The sequence below is a fragment of the Acipenser ruthenus genome, chromosome 36, assembly GCF_902713425.1.
Source record: "Acipenser ruthenus chromosome 36, fAciRut3.2 maternal haplotype, whole genome shotgun sequence".
NCBI lineage: Eukaryota > Metazoa > Chordata > Actinopteri > Acipenseriformes > Acipenseridae > Acipenser > Acipenser ruthenus.
The window spans coordinates 1,445,052-1,466,258 of NC_081224.1; the positions used below are offsets into that span (position 1 = coordinate 1,445,052).

At 42.4% G+C, this 21,207-nt stretch overlaps 1 protein-coding gene across 1 annotated transcript; it reads left to right on the forward strand.

Annotated features, from left to right (window-relative positions):
• The first annotated feature begins 1,003 nt into the window (after positions 1–1,003).
• On the forward strand, positions 1,004–20,853 carry LOC117966883 (DNA (cytosine-5)-methyltransferase 1-like). The gene is made up of 34 exons (XM_059007876.1): positions 1,004–1,224; positions 2,236–2,278; positions 3,109–3,216; positions 3,455–3,698; positions 4,238–4,310; positions 5,114–5,201; positions 5,519–5,559; positions 5,639–5,693; positions 5,893–5,976; positions 6,353–6,462; positions 6,553–6,671; positions 7,059–7,151; positions 7,244–7,395; positions 8,088–8,275; positions 8,771–8,948; positions 9,126–9,223; positions 10,264–10,420; positions 11,167–11,282; positions 11,906–12,107; positions 12,303–12,436; positions 12,890–13,066; positions 13,390–13,614; positions 14,136–14,328; positions 14,636–14,726; positions 15,377–15,502; positions 15,887–16,169; positions 16,713–16,854; positions 17,235–17,401; positions 18,262–18,439; positions 18,931–19,126; positions 19,589–19,752; positions 20,034–20,150; positions 20,289–20,379; positions 20,479–20,853. The coding sequence occupies exons 1-34, from the start codon at positions 1,178–1,180 to the stop codon at positions 20,511–20,513; spliced, it is 4,515 nt and encodes a 1,504-aa protein (XP_058863859.1). The 5' UTR covers positions 1,004–1,177; the 3' UTR covers positions 20,514–20,853.
• The last annotated feature ends 354 nt before the right edge of the window (positions 20,854–21,207 follow it).

A 21,207-nucleotide genomic window follows, 5' to 3' on the forward strand; every position in this document is an offset into this window, starting at 1 on the left:
ACCAGTGTTATTATTATTATTATACATTTTTCATTGGGTATGTGCGCTGTCAAAACACCACCACAATTCGTAGTACTTCTTGGCCTTTGCCCCATTTGTGGTTTCAGTCAAATATAATGCAAACACTAACCACCCTATCACCGAGTTTATAACAATAGGACATTTATATCGAATTATTTCCCTTTTATGCGTTCCATAGGTATATATTTTGCATAACATACACTCTGCTCGTTACGCAACATTAAGTAATGCATAATGACCGCCCCCTGGTTTAGTGCGTCAGGGCAAGTACACTAGGACAAATTCATTCTCAAATCAGAAGGGTAACATTTAATACCAAATAAATATTATAATAATATAAAATAGTCATACCTTTCAACACTAGTATTTTTAACCGTCTTGAAATCCTTATTAAGATGCTAAACCATGTTTTGTTTAAATGACTAACTTGATTGCTTCATTGTTTTTAACCAATACAGACAAAATAGTCCCCTAATATTTAGCAGTTGGCTTCTCCCAAATGTAGGACCGTTTTATTTTTCAATAAGGGGCGTCCATAAAATATAAATTTCGGAATTTACAACATCCGCACCTGCTATGTAAACATAGATGTATAATTTTTTACTTTAAATTAATATTACCCGTTTCAAGTTTTTTCTATAACTATATGTATAGTTAAAAAAAAAAAAATTCACCCCGCTTTTATTTGCATGGTAAAACCCAGGGTAGGTTGTCAGATGTATCCACTTCAAGAGAAAGGGGAGAACGGATAATATATATTTCGATCATTTTAGTAATGTGAACATAATATTTGACGCAGGGAATTCGTATCTACTACATAAGCCATGCGCATGTTAATCAGGGTGTCTCAACCTACTCCCTCTATAATATTGCAAATAAATCATTTTTTTATTATTATTTGACACAAGCCTCCCCTCCGTGCTTGATCTGTGGTAAAGTCCGGTGTACCCCGATTTCCGCGCGAAAAGGTGGCCCGCGCGCCGCCGCGTATTGATTCTATAAGAAGCGTCCCATTTTCAACAGGGCAGTTCGCTCTGATTTGAAAGCGGTCTTGTATTTTAACAGATTTTTTTTAAAGGTATTTTGCTTTAATTAGCATTTTTTTTTTTAAATATACATTTTGTATTTTAGATATATTTATTCAATCAATCCTGAAATGCCGGCCAAGACAGCCTTCGCTATCCCAGAAGACGTCAGGAAGAGGTACGTTTCGATCACCTATATTATTATTATTATGATATTGTTTTGTTTTTATTTTCGTGTGCTCTTTTTTTTTTTACCGTTTACAAATAACACGCTAGGCCCTTGTAATGTGACGTTTTAAATGCTCTGCTTTCCAGTTGAATTGCCACTAGACACCAGTCGCTTACTGTACCGTTGTTTTTTTTTTTTTTTTTAATTTTTTTTTTTTTTTGAGCGGGCTCTGCTGTTATTGCAGGATTTGGCGCCAATTCTCTACTACGACTGTAGTACATATTTGGGGACTGTAAGTTATGACGTGTAGTGGTAGTGATGCTCAGACTGTGCGTTTAATTTGTAATCAAGCCCCCAGTGTCGAGATAGTGTGTGTAAATTAATGTCAAAATGCACGCATACTATGGTGTAACATTGTCATTTCCTTACAGTTCTCTAGTAATATAAACGCAGCATTACGTGAGACACTGATTGTTCGTTCGGTAAAGTTTAACTTATTTTAAGCATCATCCTAATGCTGGTGCTAGCTGTATGTACTGTCTGAGTTTATCTCATCGAGTCGTGTTAATTATTAACTTGTAACGTACTCTATACGCCGATTAGCATTCATCATACCGAGTAACTAGATAATGGACCGATTATATTTAAAACAAACAAATACAGTATTTGGTGGCGATGACAAAAGACTGCGTCCGAGCTAAACCCGGATTTCGTTGGAAGTTTGTAATGTCATATTTATCCTTGCGTTTTGAGTAAGGGGGTTGCGAGTGTGGGATGTGTGCTTTGCAATGGTAGTTAAATAACTACACACAAGCAGAACAGCCTGGCTCCTAAGATCCTCGCAAGTAGGTAACCACTCGCTGTCTTGTGACGTTACTATGATATTTGTTGTAGTCTTAAATGCAAAGACGTTTGGTCCTAAGCTAGGCTGTGGGGAGGAAATTCAATTTTGAATTGGTCTGTGTGGCAAAATTCTGCGACCCACTGAACTAGTCTAACCTGGCTTGTTTTTCTTTACAGACTTCAAGCTTTGGATAAAGATAGCGATGGTCTAGCAGAAAAGGTAGGTTATATCTATCTCGTGTGTGTATCTATCTATCTCTCTATCTCTCTGTATTCTCCTTTCTTTCTTTCTTTCTTTCTTTCTTTCTTTCTTTCTTTCTTTCTTTCTTTCTTTCTTTCTTTCTTTCTTTCAGTATTTTATAACATTTGCCTAACCAAAACTGCAGCCTGGCCCACAGGTCGTTTTGCATGGCTTTCCAGCATGCTTAACTTTACACTAGACCTGTTTATCTGTATCCCGTTGATCCAAATTAGATATTGGTTTCCCTACCATGTTAAGACACCCAGCTCACAAACCTACCTGCCTGCACAGTCCCACTTGTAGAAATGCATGCATGGAAGTCAGTTGCCTTGATTAATCTTGCATAATAAATCCTGTTTAAGTTGCCAACGGGAGGAGATGGCTTCATTATAGATGGGAGAATGACTTGATGTCCCTCTTGAATCCATCCACAGCTCTGGCCAAAAGTTTTGCATCACCTAGAATTTTAGGATTGAGACAATTTAAAAAAAATATATACATCAACATAATTAGGTCTTTTATTTAACGTCATGTAATCAAAGGAACTACAAAAATGATATTGCAGAAGTCTACAGGAAGCCATGATGGCAGGTTTCATGTTAAATTTTGAAATGTTGCAATTTTCAATTTGTCTTTTTGTTGTGTAGGAGCAATACAAAGCAGTATGTACTTCAACATGTGGATGTGCTATTATTCAGCGGGTTTAATTTGACTGACAAGAGATTAGTTCGTTCTATAGGGTGATGCTAAGCTGCTTTTTTTATTTATTTATTTTTGGCCATAACTATATACTTGAATATTTCACCTAGGACTGTGTGAAAGAGAAGCTGGGTTTGGTGCATGGCTTTTTAAAAGCAGATGCCCAGAATCTGCTCAGCGATCTGGAGACCAAGCTACAGAAGAAGGAGCTTTCAGAGGCAAGTAGTAGCAAAAAAAAAAAAAAAAAAAATGAAGCTGCTTCAATACAAAGACATCTCTGTACTGCAATCGTGAAGAAAGATTATCTCCTGTCACATCAATGGTGCAAGATTCTGCATTCCTAATGGCAGGCACTTGATGCGCCTGCTTTGTTTTTGATGGTGTTGAAACGCAGCGAGTCTTTACAAACTCCCTATGCAGTGAGTAAGCATTCCTGTACATGTGCTTCGCTTGCAGGAGGAGTATTTATCTCAAGTGAAGACGCTGCTCAGCGAGGAGCTGGCGTCCGAGAATGGCAGCTCGGTGCTCAACGGAAAGGCGAATGGCTGCTCTGAGAACGGGGCTGTCGTCAGCGATGAGGACTGTGCCGGGGCGAATGGACAGGAGGACGTGATGGACACCCAGGAGGAGGGAGTCAAGTCTCTCAGCGCTGCCAAGCCTCATGGGGGCAGGAGGAGCAAAACGGGAGGGGATGGGAAAAGTGAGTCAGAGTCTTGCTGCTCCGTGCATCTGGACTTGCAAATTAAATCTTTTTTATTTATTTTTTTGTTCTCTCCAGGGTTGGGGTCAATTCCTGTGTTTAATCTATTCCCAGTTCCAATTCCCATTCCCTTTTAATCCATTCCAACAATGTTGATCAAAAAATCTTAATGAGCTTCTCGCAACAGTGGCAACAAATTACGTAAATTGAAGTCCCTATTGGTCTCAACTTGGCTTCGATGGAAAGCCGTTAAACAATTGCAAGAATTGGCTAAAATATCAATTCCAATTTCTTTTGAAGGGAAGTGATTTTTAAAAACTGATTAACCCTGGTTGCCCCTGTCCTGCAATGGGCAGCTAGTCTGGTGCTAAATACTGCTTTTGAATTTATTTTATTTTTTTTTAATGGTCACCAGAAGTTGGTTTATGACACAAGAGGAGAAATCCTGAGTAAACCTTGTGTCTGGTGAAGATCGGTGGGTGAAACCGTGTTGCATTTGTGCATCTTGGTTACATTCTCCTGTTTTTTGTTTCTTGCAGAGTCTCCAGCTAGCTCAAGGGTCACGAGAAATTCTGGCAAACAGCTGTCAATCTTATCAATGTTTTCTAAAGTGTAAGTACACGGTGTGCTTCATTCTGCAACACATATGAATGCTAGGTTAATTTGTTACCTTTGTAGTGTAGAAATATGTTGGATCAGCCAACTACTGAAGCTTTTATGGAACTGGAGGAGATTTCTTTGCTTTGTGTGTGTATATGTATTATAGTGTTACTTTTTAAATTTGTTTTTTAAAACCAGTTCCCATTCCTTTTAATCAATTCCAACACATCATTGATCAAGATTGCTTGATCTAGGTGTCATTGCTGACTATGACCGAGGGTTCCTAGGGGGTGGTGCACAACTGTCAGAGTACCGCCCGGGTAGGGAGGGATTAGGTCGGCAGGGCAATCCACGGTTCACCGTGAATCCGCGACTCCAGTGGCCGATAGGACGCCTTCAGCAGAGAAGACATTCAGATCTGTGTTGTCCTTCGGCGCTATAGGTCTGGTGGATCCGCAGTGCGAAAAATGACAGATTTGGTAGGAACACGTTTTCGGAGGACGCGTGTTTCAGTCGCCCGGGGGGGAGGGGGGGTTGCACCGGTTAACCGGGATAAAAATAATAATTGGGTATTCCAAATTGGGGAGACCTGGGGGGAAAAAACTGTTTGACTACATATATATATATATATAAAAATAACCTCAACCCTGTTTTCTGTAGATTATGACTGTAGTGACTGACTATGGGTCCTCTGCTTCCCAAGCCCCACATTGAAAACTATAAAGCCCCTTTTTATCTACCTGCTGGTAATGCATGTGTTTATGCAATAAAAGCAAATCAGAATGATGCCCAAGTTCTTTCTAACTTGATTGCAGCTCACAGAAGCGCAAATCTGAAGAGGTGAATGGAGAAAGTGAACCAGCCAAGGAAGAGGATGAAGTCTCGGCAAACGCTGAAGAAAAGGTACATCTGGGTGTCTTTTAAAATAAGCATCTAGAAATTGTTCACTTTCCATGCTGCTGTTAATTTATTCTACTATCTGGGGAGGTAGGTGGCGCATGCACTGGAATTATACATGCTACATATACATTTGTAGACTGCTGATGGTCCCAGTTTGATATTGGGCAGCGATAAGATTGCGTTTTGTGCTGAATCTCTGCTTTATGCATACCCATCACGTTTATGCAAGGCTTCACATTCTATGTAGTTTTTTGCTTGTGAATCCATGGGGAGGGGTCATTGCAACAGCTTTTTAGATAACTATTTGTTTTTTCTTCAAGGCACAAGATGAAAAGAGGTTGAAAGTCGAACCTGCCCAAAAGTAAGTGTTGTATGTTTTAACAAAGTTGATTATTCACTATCATGAATGCACTCTGCTTTAACCAGCTTTCTCCTTGCAGATCAGACACTGAGGCAGCCTCTACACAGACGCCAAAAGCCGAACTGCCAGCTAAGGTGAGTGTCCAATACAGAGTTCGTATTGAAGGATACTTTCTGGCATCCTGTTAGTATTTAAACCTGTTGCCTAGATTTATTCTGTAATTCTGCAACCTGAAAACTTGCTAGACTATCCAAATCTGTCCTAGCAACTGACACCTGTGCAATGTTAATTTTCACTTCAGCACTCAAGCATTCTGACTGGTTCTTTTTGCAGACCCCGCCTCCTAAATGCCCAGACTGCCGGCAGTACCTGGATGACACAGACCTCCGGTTTTTCCAGGGTGATCCGGATAACGCTGTACGTGTCGACCACGCCTAGGCCTCGCCTTGTGTTCTAGAACTGCTTTTGGGGTTCTCATTTAAGAAAGAGGTCCCTAATGCACTTGCACCTGTCACACAACATATTGATCATGTGGCTTATTTATTTTTTCCACCAAACTTCCGTCAGACACTGCTAGCTTGTCCACAATCCAGTTGTGCTTTCAATTTTGCCTAACTGCTGCCAAACAAAAGGTGTTGGCTTAGTATAGTGTTCGACCTACACTGTGCACTTTGTATTATACAATTTCACATTCCACACTTACTAGTTTTCTATATACAGTTCAACTCTGTCTACATTCATGTGGAAACTAATTTGCCCTTCATTCTTTTTGATCGCTTCAATTCTGCTACAGCTGGATGAGCCGGAGATGTTGACCAATGAGAGGCTGTCTCTCTTCGATGCAAACGAAGATGGGTTTGAGAGCTACGACGACCTGCCTCAACACAAAATCACAAACTTCAGGTGAGACCATCCTGCTGAGCTACAGCAGCTGCGGTGAACAGCTTTGCTCCCACGTTACCCTGCGCTCACTGATTTTTCTGTGTCTTGCAGCATCTATGACAAGAAAGGCCACCTCTGCCCTTTTGACTCTGGGCTGATTGAGAAGAATGTGGAGCTGTACTTCAGCTGTGTGGTGAAACCAATCTATGATGACAACCCTTGTATGGACGGTGTGTTGGGTCTCTCTCTCTCTCTCTCTCTCTCTCTCTCTCTCTCTCTCTCTCTCAAAATTTGCTTATGCAGGGGGTAACAATGAAACTTTATTAGACAACACTGTTTTTCCTTTTAGTTTCTTTTGCAAGTAAGAAACGTCTCTGTTTTTTGATCTGTACTCCAAACACCGACAACAAATTCAACCAGCTGCTATTTCTGTCGCTAAAATGCAGCCGCGCCTAATCCAAGTGAATCCGATCCATCGAAATCACACCTGTCTACAGGTGGATCATTTTGAAACTAGTGTGACCTTTTTGCGCTGCCAAACAAACTATTTATGCACAGTGGTTTAGAGAATATATCATTACTGCCTTAATTTCTATAAAATTGCCCTCTTTCATCAGGTGGCGTTCCTGCTAAAAAGCTTGGGCCCATCAATGCCTGGTGGATCACTGGGTTTGACGGCGGAGAAAAGGCTTTGATTGGCTTCACTACAGGTAAGTAGGCTTGTGTTTTTTAGGGTAATGTCTCCTGAGCAGCTGTCGATGCGTGTGGAGGAGTTGCTAATTCTTTGGTGTCCCTCGTTTAGCTTTCGCTGACTACATCCTGATGGACCCTAGCGAGGAGTATGCTCCCATCTTCGCTCTGATGCAGGAGAAGATCTATATGAGTAAGATTGTCGTGCAGTTCCTGCAGAAGAACCCAGAGGTCACCTATGAGGACTTGCTCAACAAAATTGAGGTGATTTAACACTCCACAGAATGGGGGTGCCACCATTGCAAAGCAGTGTGTATGCATCTAGAGCTATGCATCGCCTAGAAGCTTAGGATCGAGACAATTAAACTATAAACATGACTTGGATCTTATTTAACATGTAATAAACTACAAAATAATATTGCAAAGTCTACCAGAAGCCGTATGTAGTATTTTGTGTTAGATTTCAGTGTCACATTTTTCAGTTTGTGAAACTACAACTCTGTGTAGTTCATAATGGTAACCTAATTCAGCAGGTTTCATTTGACTTTGAAGCAGTTAGTTAATTCTATAGAGGTGCTGCAAAACCTTTGGCCAGAGCTGTAGGCTTCACTCTGAACTTGTACAAACAGTTTAAGCTACTGGAGCCCTGCTATTTGTTGCAACCATGCCCTTAATGACTGAACTGGTTACACCTGCTCTGGGATTAACCTGTTCAATGATCTAACTCCTAATATGAAATGTGCCCTCAAGCACTTAACCCTTTCAGTTCTGAATTGTCCAGCTGAATACACTCTATGTACATGAAAGGGATGTTTTTTTTAACATATTGTGCATGTTTATTCACTACCTCGGACTGGGACCTAATAAAAGGATTAAACTCTCAGTATTGTGGTCCTGACATTTAGAGTGAACTGCAGCAGTTGCATGCTTAACCTGGTTTTGCGTTTTGGTTTTAGACCACGGTGCCCCCTGCTGGCTTGAACTTCAACAAGTTCACAGAGGACACCCTGCTGCGCCACGCCCAGTTCGTGGTTGAGCAGGTGGAGAGCTACGATGAGGCCGGCGACTCGGACGAGCAGCCAATCATTGTGACTCCCTGCATGAGGGACCTGATCAAACTGGCTGGGGTGACCCTGGGAAAGAGGTAAAACCAGTGGGGTGGATCTGGAAGCATTGCATAGACTTGCAAAGGTGTACATTTACTGTACTGCAACTGTAGTGGCTGCCTGCTGTTGGCTGTCTTGCTGTCGACCAAATGAATTGATCCCTGCTCTGAAACTAACATGTAATCTGTGTGTTGCAGTAGTGTTAACATTTCTTTGGCTTCCTTTTATGCAGCATGTTACTGTACTGGTAGGTGTAACTATGAAATATCTACCTGTATTGTGAAACTGCTTTATCACCGGTGAAATGAAATCAAATGAAGGCCCATGCTGGTGCCTGCAGTTTCAAGTCAAACACTTGTGTGTGGATGTTTTATATGTAATGCCTGTGGCTTCAGAAACATGAGCATTAGCATGAGCATTTTGACATGAGCATTAAACTAATTCTGTGCATGAACACCACTATCTCATTCACTAAGATGCATCTAGAGCTCCTCCCGAAATGCTTTTCATGGTGTCCCGACTCTTTCCCACAGGCGGGCTACTCGAAGGCAAGCCATCCGGCACCCGACCAAGATCGACAAGGACAAGGGACCCACCAAAGCCACCACCACCAAGCTGGTGTCCCAGATCTTTGATACTTTCTTCTCCGACCAAATCGATCAGGAAGACAAGGAGAACGTCCTGAAGCGAAGACGCTGTGGTGTGTGCGAGGTAAGGACAGGCCTTGGCGTGAAGGAGAGTTTGCAGTACAGCAAGGGGGAAATTCTTGTTCGGCTGGCTGTAATTTTCCCCAAACTGAAAATGACCAACTCCATAAACATTGCAGCGCTCTCTTCTCAATACAAGCTTTTGTTTGGCATTCTCAATGTGGTTATGTTTTCTTTGCAGGTGTGCCAGGCCCCTGATTGTGGGAAATGCAATGCCTGCAAGGATATGATCAAATTCGGAGGCAGTGGACGCCTCAAACAGGCGTGCCAGAAGAGAAGGTAAATCGTTCTTTCAATGTGGTTTGCGGGATGCAACTTGTAACCTGTTGGCTTGCAATAAAGGTTTGTCTCTTTCAGGGTTGGAGTCAGTTCCTGTTGAATTCCCTTTTAATGAATTCCAACACATGGATCAAAGTTGCAGTTGGCAGTATTCTGTTAAAACGAGCTTCTCAGTGACAACACATTACTTCCAGTTGGCTTCATGAAAGCAGTAGAGCAATCGCAAGAAATCCTAATATAAATTTCTTATTTTAGCAACCAATTGTGTGGCTTGTTTTTTTTTTTTTTTTTTCAACTGCTTTTTGTTTTGAAGCCACTTTTAATTGACCAACAAATGGTGACTTCAATGGAAGTAATTGTTGCCACTGAAGCTCATTAACAGAATACTGCTTTTTTTTTTTTTTGTAATTTTGATCAGTGATGTGTTTTGAATTGATATTAACCCTTCGTGGTCCATTTATTCAGCGGGTCAGGTCTAATTAATTTTTATATGCTCAGTTTATTTTAGACGTGCTGTTAAAATATTTCATAGTAAAACAGGTTTAAAAGGCACTGCATATCAACAGGACACTCAGTGCTGCATCTCCAGCCCCGCCCCACCCCTTGTTCGCTATATTTTTCACATACGTCTTAATAGTAGTACATACCGATTTTTTTTTTTTTTTTTTTTTTTTTTAAATCTCCTGATCACTCGTTTTATCACCAAACTCCTCAATAATGCGATCAAAGTCATTATTTTATTACTATAACATCTAAAAAGCTCTGCAAATGATTGATTCTTTGAGCACTGGATGCAGAAGCAGCTATCTTGTTTATGTCCATGTTATCGATGTGGTGTCAGGGCGATCTGTATTCATGAGATGCCCACTTTTTTTTTCGACTCCTATCTGTCTCACTCGGCCATTGAATGGTTCTCGGCTTTTTCTGGAGAAAAAACGACTAGAGACCTGTCTTTTTTGATGTCTGACAGGGTCCGACATTGGACCGCAAAGGGTTAAGAGCATTGGTATGTACCCCAATCCTGGTCTCTTTGTGCTCAGGTGCCCGAACTTGGCCGTGAAGGAGGCAGAGGAGGATGAGACTGTAGAAGAGGAGGATCTGCTCCCTATTAAGACCACTCCAAAGAAGATGGTTCAAGTCAAGAAGAAGAAGAAACAGAGCAGGGGCAAGATGTCGTGGGTGGGAGAGCCAGTCAAGGTACGAGTTGTGTCAAAGATGCGCTCAGTGCTAGATTCCTGCAACGCTCCATTGAACTCTTTACTCCTGTCGCTGATCCTCGCTCTGCAGATTGCTAATCTTTTACTGCTGTGATGCAGGAATGACTGTCGGCTTGTCAATCTCCACACACGTTTAGAAATGGTGTTTTAATTGTCATTTTATGAAATGGTACAGCAAAAGTTTTGCATTGCCTAGTATTTTAGGGCTGAGAAATATGAACGTAACTTTAGATCTTATTTAACATGTAATGGGACTACAAAATGGTATTGCAAGCATCTACCGGAAGTCATGATAGTATTTCATGTCAGATTTCTTTTCAGTTTAAAATTACAAATCAGAATGGAATTAATGTTTATGTAACATTATTCATGTTCCACATCTTGCGGTTTATTCTGAATTTTACTGAAATTACAGGATTTAACAGGATGTCTGTTTTTACTGATTTATACCTGATAAATGATTTGCTGTCTTGTATTACCACCCAGTTCTGTCAATTCTTTTCTTTGATTTCAAGGCTAATAAGTCTGGCTTGTTTTGTGCTGATGTCATGTAGATACTGTTTCTGTCAGCACAGCGATTGCCCAAACGTTAGCAAAGTACCAGCTAACTTGGGAAAGCAGTATAATTGGCTTGAAATCTCATGTCTTGGCAAACCAAGATTCCCTGTGGGAATCACATCCTAACCACCTCTACCAACTAACGCTTGTGTGTTTTGATGCTTTCAGACTGAGGGTAAGAAGGATTACTACATGCAGGTCCGTGTTGATGATGAGGTCTTGGAGGTTGGCGACTGCGTCTCGGTTGGTTCTCATGACCCTTCAGAGCCCATCTTCCTGGCAAGGTTGGTAGTTTTATAGAACATGAATTCTGAATTTTACCCACTGTGGAATCTCGTAGCACCTTGACCAGAACAGTACATTGGATTAAACTGTATTTTGAAAGCTCAGGGTAACAGATTGACTGGGTAGTGCACTTTGTATAGAGTTCTCTCCATGCAGATGTAGCAAGAGCATTGTAGAGCAGGATAGATTATTGGAGATGTACCCTACTTAGCTCAATCCAGACGGTTGTCATGCTGATGCGCTGGGGAGGCCGCACTTTGGTTGATCCCCGGAGCCAGCATCGCAGCCGTTGTGTGTGCTGATGCGCCAGGGAGGCAAAATAAGCTGATCCCTGGAGCCAGCATTACACTTCAGCCATTAACACCAGACAGAAGGATATCTACATCATCATATGGAAGGAAACGTAAATGGATGGAGACGCATATGGATCGCATTAGTTTACTGTAAAGCTACGTCTTAGTTGGTGCTTATCTTGGCGAGAGCCGAGTTCAAATCAGCATGAAGTTTTAACATCTACTCTCGTGTAATGGAAATCTTGGAGCAACAGTTTAAAGGAATATCCATCAGGTTGGAAATCTGTAATGCTGTAGAATTGCTGTACAATGCAACTTTCTGCCTTCAGGATTACTTCCCTATGGGACGATGGCACTGAGAAGATGTTCCATGCTCACTGGTTCTGCCGAGGGACGGACACTGTCCTGGGGGAGTCCTCTGACCCTCTGGAGCTGTTCCTGGTGGACGAGTGTGAGGACATGCAGCTGGCCTACGTCCAGGGCAAAGTCAGAGTCTCCTACAAAGGGCCTTCGGAGAACTGGTTTATGGAGGTATTGTGAAACTGAGCTCAAATACAATGCTACAGTATTCCATTGTCAAAGAAATTCCAGTCAAGAATTTGATTTGCATGAGCAAGCATGCCGGTGCTTTTTTTCAATTTTGCCCAATTGGAAAGGAACTTCTCCTTAAGCGTTTTGGCTTTTTTTTTTTTTTTTTTTTTTTTTTTTTTTTTAAATCTCTGGCAGGGAGGCTTGATCGATGACAAAGCAGTCGAAGATGATGATGGGAAGAGCTACTTCTATCAGTTCTGGTACGAGTCTGACCATGCCCGGTTTGAGACCCCTCCAACAGTCACCCAGTCGGAGGACTGCAAGTTCACGTGAGTGACACAGGGACAGTGCTATTTAAATGCATGCAACGGGCTGGAATCTTGCGGTTATGAACAAGTGAAGAAGCATCTCCAGGAAAGAAAATATTTGGCTTGCAAAATGTTACAGTGCAGTATTTAAATAGTGTAGTTTACAGTAAGTGCAAAGTATACTACTGAAGTGAGATGCAATAAGTTAGGGTTATAACCAATTATATCTACAATGACAAAGTAGTAGTGCAAGGATAAGGCTTTGGCTGAGGATCCAGTAACGTGGTGCTTGGGTCGACTGCAGTACATAGTAGGGGGTGGATCAAGAGATCTACAAGTGCATCTTAAACAGGTGGAGGTGGCGGAAGGCAGTGAGATAAAATTGGGGTGGCAAACCTTGTCCTAAAGCAGAACTGAAATGACTCTTATTGTGCTTAAGAGCATTTTATTTTATTTTATTTTTTTTATTTTTAGGTTTTGTGCCAGCTGCACTCGCCAAGCTGAGATCGAGGAGCGGGACACCCCCAGAGTCTTTGATCCCCTGGATGAAAACAGCTCTAACAAAACCTTGTACGCACTGGCGTGCCTGAGCGGGGAGCAGTACAGAGTCGGGGATGGCGTGTACTTCCTGCCAGAAGCCTTTTCGTTCAGGTAGAGTGCGGAGGGGAGAGGCCAGAAATGGTTGTCTGATCAACCAGTGCTGATTTTAACTTGCGTCTTTTTGCATCAGACCGTAAATTTTGGTGCATGTGTAATTTGCACGTCAAACGGTGAGATAGTGAAAGGCCACTGGACAGTAAAAATAGTGCTTGCATGGACTGTCAACTCACAAAATATCAAGGAAGAACTATTGCTTTTAATCCATGCTTTTATAAAAAAATATAAAACAAGTGTTTATATTCCTAAATGCTAGTGTGAAGGTTCTTGACTGTGTAGCCACCAGCTGACCTGACTTTTTCTCTCCCCCCCTCCAGTGTGAAGTCTGGCAGTCCAGTGAAGCGACCCCAGAGGAAGGAGGATGTGGATGAGGAGCTGTACCCGGAGTATTACAGGAAGTCCTCAGACTACATCAAGGGCAGCAACCTGGACGCTCCCGAGCCGTTCCGCGTGGGCCGCATCAAGGAGATCTTCTGTACCAAGCGCAGCAATGGCAAAGCCAACGAGGCGGACATCAAACTGCGCATTTACAAGTACTACAGGTATGGGACAGGCTGAGGGTGTGGGAACCTGTGCACGGGGCAGGTCTGTAGTGCTAAAGGGATTCCGAACCCTGTGTCTATTTCAACACAACTGCGTGGCATCCAGCTGCATTTTTAAAGGGAGTGGACAGTTTCTTTTAATGGGGAAAGGGGTTCCATTTGTTTGGGCAGACCTAAAATCTATCAATGTATTTTCATTTGAGTTGCATCTATATCCCCTTTTCGGTCGCAAATTGAAATTAATACTTGTTGCCCTGCCATAACTTGCAGATGTGCATTATAAAATTTACATGGATAGGAAACTTAACACAGTACAATTGTGCAGACAGCGACTGAAGGGGATGTTAAATATACTGTAGGTCTTGTCTAAAGCAGCCTCCTCATTGCATTATAAATTAGATATAGGTAACTTAACATGGTGCAATTGTGTAAACAGTGGCTGAAGAGGGAAATAACTGCTAAATATATATACTAAAGTAGATCTGTTCTAAAGCAACATCTCCCTCTTTCCCCCTGTACAGGCCTGAGAACACTCACAAGGGAGCCAAGGCGAGCTACCACACTGACATTAACATGCTGTACTGGAGCGATGAGGAGGCCACTGTGGACTTCAAGGATGTTCAGGGCCGCTGCACTGTGGAGTACGCGGAGGATCTCATCCAGCCTGTCCAGGAGTACTCTAATGGGGGACCGGACAGGTTTTACTTCCTTGAGGTAACTGCAGTCTGAACTGCACTTGTGATCAAGAGGCTTACTGGCATCTCGTCATGCACAAGGTTAGGCTTGTTTTCCTTGCAGAGATTGAGTCGGTATCGTGGAAGCAGACACACAAGCGCTTAATCCAGAACCTCCTTCAACGCCTACTTGACGTATTTTGGTGTTAATTTGGTAAACGACTCTTCCCCGGTACCCAGTAGGTCTGTCACATTAGCCCTGATCCTGCACTAGGATTTTAAACCCACATGTATCCATACAGTGAATGTGTTTAATTGTGTAACACCTAATGTGTTTGGTTTTGCAGGCATACAATCCCAAGACTAAGAGCTTTGAAGATCCTCCCAACCATGCTCGTAATGCTTTTAACAAAGGCAAGGGGAAAGGGAAAGGCAAGGGTAAGCAGACTGAATCATGCACACGTTTTTTCATTGACCTACTTAAAGGTGCGTTGCCCCCTCCCCTCCCTTAAGACCACAATTTCAGGAAAGCCTATACGTCACACCAGTGTCACTTCTCCCCCCCCCCCCCTTTAGGACCCCCTAAAAATACCTAGTAAATAGACTTCTAAAAAGGTTTTTACAATAAGTACTAAAGACTTGACGTGGCACCCAGATCAAGTTTGTGCACAGTAAAGACCGTTTGGTTTCTTTTGAATTGGTAATGCACAAGCCTGCTTTAACCATGGTCAAATGTTTTGCATCACCCTATAGAATGAACTGATTTTGCTAGTGTCAAATGAAACCTGCTGAATAATGTTATGTTAATATCTTGAATTACATTCTGCTTTGTTTTCCATCTGGTTAATGGAAGACTGACAGATTGAAAAAATGTGACATTTCTAAATCTAACGTGAAATACTGTACTAGTATGGCTTCCGGTAGACTGTGTGTTTGTGTTTTTTTTTGTTTGTTTTTTTTTAAACGATAGAATTGTCATTTTTCTGATTTTTACATGATCGAAATTATTCACAATCCTGCAATTCTAGGTGATGTTTTATTGGCTACAGCTGAATGATCTATATTTTGCATTGCTTTTCCTTCAACAGGAAAAGGTAAAGGGAAGTCTTCTGCACCAACGGAGCAGGAGTGTCGGGAGTTGAAGCCGCCCAAGCTGCGCACCCTGGACGTGTTCTCTGGCTGTGGGGGGCTGTCGGAGGGCTTTCATCAAGCAGGTACGTCAAAGAAAACAGAACCTACTAGTGCTACCGTCGGGCCCTCAACATGGTCATCTGCAAGGCTGCACAACCAGCCAGCATGTGTGCGGCTTGAATTATTTACAAGAAAACAAAGCAGCTTGGAAAAAGTAATTTCACTTTAGTGCAACAAATATAGTGGTGTCAAATTAAAATGTATGTACTCCCAAGAACTTGGTGCCAAGACTGTACAAATCCAAAGCAGGGAACTGGTTGTGTCAATTGTACCCACAAGCCAGCCTTAAATGTACTTGATCACTGTATTAAAATGCTTTAATATACAGTACTGTGGTTCTAAGATGACTCCTATTGTAAAGCCCACCCTGTGCAGAATCCGTGACTTCGACTTTGTTTGCCTTCCAGGTATTTCTGAGACTAACTGGGCGATTGAGATGTGGGAGCCTGCAGCCCAAGCATTCCGTCTCAACAACCCAGGCACCACAGTGTTCACGGAGGACTGCAACACCTTGCTGAAGCTGGTCATGTCTGGAGAGGAGACAAACTCGCTGGGGCAGAGGCTGCCTCAGAAGGGGGACGTGGAGATGCTGTGCGGGGGCCCTCCGTGCCAAGGCTTCAGCGGCATGAACAGATTCAACTCCCGAACCTATTCCAAGTTTAAGAACTCCCTGGTGGTGTCTTATCTTAGGTAAGCTTTGTCATCTGCTGTTCAAATAGACCTGTGTGGTCCAGTGGTTAAAGAAAAGGCCTTGTAACCAGGAGGTCCCCGGTTCAAATCAATTGATACATGTTAAGCAATTCCTGTATCTCAATCACAACTGAGAAACGTGTTCATAGTAAAATTGATCTAACTTTACAGGGGGTGGTGTGTGGGGTGTGTTTTTTTATTTATTTTTTTAGTTGCAGTTAAGTGACACTCTGTCCCAAATCTCTTGGCGTCATTTACAGTGTTCTACATGTCCAAGTTGGTAACATAATAAAACAAATTACTAATGCTAACTAAGATTTACTTATTAGAAACTCCATTTTAATGAAACAGTGTTCCAACAAAGTTTCTTTTGAAACAGTGCTGTGTTTAAAATCATCTGTAGAACTCACAATGTTGTAAACCCACCCCAAGTTTTAAAACTTTTTGTAATACAGGGATTGCTATTAAATAAGTTCAGGAGCAGGCAAACTGCGTGACCAATGTGGAAGCTGTTCTAAACTTGCCTCATCTTTTCCCCCCCAGTTACTGTGACTACTACAGGCCCAAATTCTTCCTGCTGGAAAACGTGAGGAACTTCGTCTCCTTCAAGCGCTCCATGGTGCTGAAGCTCACCCTGCGCTGTCTGGTGCAAATGGGCTACCAGTGTACCTTCGGGGTGCTGCAGGTGAGGACTTCACATTGAGCCACTAACCACATTCATTTTGAACCCGGTATGGTTACTGTTTGGTACATTATGAATATAGTAAACCGATATCTGTCTGCTTGTGTGTAACACTCCATGCATGGCATTTTGTGATTTGTTTCCCCATGTGGGGTTTGGTTTTGTAACCTTTTGAATGGGCTTTTTAAACTTGCCAAGCATTTAATGTCCCAGCAATAGTGGTAACTTTTGTAAGTAATAGGATTTGCACTTAATATAAACTACACTGTTTTTTAAATTTGACAAACCTCATTGTCCTGCAACTCTTGTAAGAAGTTGCGTTGGATGGATAAAGGCGTCCTGCCAGAAGTAATGTATTCTCTTTTTTAAAATGTGTTTTTCAGGCTGGTCAGTACGGAGTTGCTCAGACCCGTAGGAGAGCGATCATCCTGGCTGCAGCCCCAGGAGAGACACTGCCCCGATACCCTGAGCCCCTGCATGTGTTTGCACCCCGCGCCTGCTCCCTCAGCGTGGTTGTGGGAGAGAAGAGATACGTCAGCAATGTCACCAGGTATCACGCGCCACCGAGGGGTCTAACTGCTGTACAGCTGTGACCAAAACGTTTTGTAGCATCCTGCTATAGAATGAACTCATTTTGATTCAGTCAAAATGAATCCTGATGAATAATTTTACATTTATTTCTTAGCAGACGCCCTTAGCCAGGGCAACTTACAATTGTTACAAGATATCACATTATTTTTACATACAATTACCCATTTATGCAGTTGGGTTTTTACTGGAGCAATCTAGGTAAAGTACCTTGCTCAAGGGTACAGCAGCAGTGTCCCCCACCTGGGATTGAGCCCACGACCCTCCGGTCGAGTCCAGAGCCCTAACCACTACTCCACACTGCTGTACTCCATACCGCTTTGTAGTTTTCCCATATACCCGCTTTTTCAAAATTTCTCAGTTTAACATAATACTGCACCACTATTATGGCTTCCAGTAGACTTTGCAATATAATTTAAGTTTTGATTTTACAGAAGATCTAAATTTTATTTGTATAGTTTATTTTTCTCAATTCTAAAATTGTAGCTGATGCAAAACTTTTGGCCATAACTGTAAACAAGCATGAGTTTTTTGTACTGGCATTACTCCTCTAAAGTAAACTAGACTGCTGCATAACCAGTGCTGTAATGTTTAGCCTTATTGTCTACGCCCCAATGGCTGTCCCATGGACTTGGTGTAGCTGGTGAAATATTCCAGTATTGCCTGCCACAGTACCTAAATCCATGTAGTAATCCCTGAAGACTGGCCTGACATCTCAGACTGTGCTTTTTTTGTTTTGAGTAGTTTGTTGTAACATGATGGCTAGGGAGTGTGTTTAGTGGACATCTAGCATCCTACAATAATATAACTTCTGTCTTCCAGGGTGAACTGCGGCCCGTACAGGACCATCACGGTGCGGGACACCATGTCGGACCTCCCCGAGATCCGGAACGGTGCCTCTGCGCTGGAGATCTCCTACAACGGAGAGCCTCAGTCCTGGTTTCAGAGGCAGATCCGAGGATCGCAGTACCAGCCCATCCTGCGGGAGCACATCTGCAAGGTGGGGCTCGGTCTAGTGGGAGCTCTTTAAAAGCAGGGTTCAACTGCAGCAGGTTTTATAAATGAAAACCAGCATTGGTGTGTTTTTTTTTTTTTTTTTCCTCCTTCTCCAGCTTGGGTAATCCTGCACTTAAGGGGAAGGCATGGTGGTCCAGTGGTGTGTGTGTGTGTGTGTTGTGTGTTTTTTTTTTTTTTTTTTTTTTTTTAAAACAAGGGGCTCGATACCAGGAGGTTCCCAGCTTAGCCATGGATTTGCTGTGTGTCATTTAACATCCTGTGTGCTCTGTCCTTTTGAGATGTAAAACCTGAGGTCCTATTGGAAGTGGCTCTGCAGCAGCAGTTGATGCATAGTTCACCCCCCTTGGCTTTCTAAATTTCTTCTGATTTTAGATCTGCTAAATACAGCTTTTACATTTCCTTCAAGCTGGCATGCAGTATTCTGGTAAATTGTGTAGACTTTAATTTTTAATAAACATTTCTCCACTATTCCAGGACATGAGCGCTCTGGTAGCGGCGCGAATGAGACACATCCCTCTGGCTCCGGGTTCTGATTGGCGTGACCTGCCCAACATTGAGGTCCGCCTGTCTGACGGCACCATGACCAAGAAACTGCGCTACACCCACCCAGACAAAAAGAACGGCCGCAGCAGCACCGGAGCGCTCCGAGGGGTCTGCACCTGCGCAGGAGGCAAGACCACAAACACTTCAATAGACACCCACCGCTTAGTCCAATCCTAAATGAGAATTCAATGCTTCTGCATATACCCAGGGGGCTTCTGAATAGTCCCCTAACAACAACAGTATAATTAGCTTTTTCATATAGGTGTACACGTGAATAGGTATATTGACTGGTTTGTTTTGTGGGTATAATTGAACCGTTATGACCAGTTCAGCCCCATGCTTTTAAATTTGTATTGTCTTAAGTTTGTATTGTCTTGTATTGTCTTTTTTTGCATCAACCCTAAGATTCGGTCTCCTGTACCATTTTTACCATGCTAGTGCTCAGTTCTACAGCCTTGCTCCTTTCTTATACAGTTAAGCCAGCATGGTTGTGGCTCCCATTTGCCACATAATGGCAGTCCACACACAAGTCCAACTATGGCTAGCCGTACAGCACTCTCCTAATACAGAGGTCTCCTCCTTTGTTCAGGTAAGCCATGTGACCCAGCAGACCGGCAGTTTAATACCCTGATCCCCTGGTGCCTGCCCCACACTGGGAACAGACACAACCACTGGGCCGGTCTGTATGGAAGACTGGAATGGGACGGATTCTTCAGCACAACAGTGACTAACCCTGAGCCTATGGGCAAGCAGGTATGGGCCGCTTCACTTAGCACTTGAACTCATGTAGGACAGCTTTATATAAAGGCAGTTCCTAACCAGACTATGGGTCAATGACAATTGTAAATTGGAATTGCAATTACAATGTATCTTTTGAACCTGCAATTGCCACAATTTAAATAACTGTGCTTTTCCAAGCTTAATTGTTCATAGTTATGTTTTTTTTTCTGTTTTCAACCACTTTTAGTGACCCTGTGTGTTGAAATGTTACATAGTGTGTTTCCTGTATCGGATTTTTGTGTTTCTCCCTGCAGGGTCGTGTGCTTCACCCTGAGCAGCACAGAGTGGTCAGTGTGCGAGAGTGCTCTCGGTCGCAGGGATTCCCAGACACTTACAGGTTCTTCGGGAATGTCCTGGACAAGCACAGACAGGTAAGCGAGTCTGTAATGGACGAAATGACATGCAAAGGACAGTCGTTTTTGACCAAGTGGGAAGACCAGCTTGCGTTGGCTTTGCAGTCTTGATGCATTATTATTATTATTTATTTTTATTTTTTTTCCTTGTTCTAGGTCGGCAATGCAGTACCGCCTCCTCTCTCGAAAGCCATTGGGCTGGAGATCAAAAAGTGCATGATCAAGAAGATGAAAGAGAACCCCACAGGTAAGACTAGAGTCTTTATAGAATTAAACTGCTTTTTGAATGGAGATCTGCAAGACCAGAATAACAGCAGTCTAATTTTTAAAATCTTTGTCCATGCAGAGGATGTGAAACAGAAGTTGGAGACGACAGACTGATTTCTATTTTGGTGACCTGTTTTCCAAATCCTGCCTCCCTCCTCCCTCCTGAGGGACTCCCAGTAACAGCACTAAAAGCCCTCTGATGTAGTGAAACCAACTTCATGCCCCAGTGCAGCGTCTCATGCTGGCTGACATTGACATGGATGTAGTAAAGTGGTTGAGCCATTTTGTAATACCTGTTTTTTTTTTTTGTTCAGAGCCATGCCATTGTAACTCTTTTTAAATGTTTTAATTGTGTTTTGGAAGCCAATCCCATTTTATGCAAGTGGAAACAATTGTATGTAGTTTTTTTTTTTATATGTTGTAATATTTCAAATAAAGCTCTTATTAAATGGAACTTTTTTGCCTCCTGGTCTCTTCTGTTTTTAGAGAAGTGTTTTTATTTATATAATCCTTAATGCAGGCAACACTTACTGGGTGCTTCATGTCCAAAAATGTCCTGTTTCTGCCATACTGAATGTCGTGTAATACGGAAAGTCCAAATCTCACTCCGCACACGGGAGACAGGAGCATTCAGACAGGACAGCCCGTGGAAACCAGCGGAGTTTCTTTGGCTGGTTTGCACTCTGAATGCCCAACTCGCTGATATTTATGCTGCATTATTTATTTTCCTACCTGTAGATAGTTGCGAATAACAATTAAGTTTTGGGATTTTTTTGTTGTCCATTTTGTGTTAAGGTTTTATTTCAAC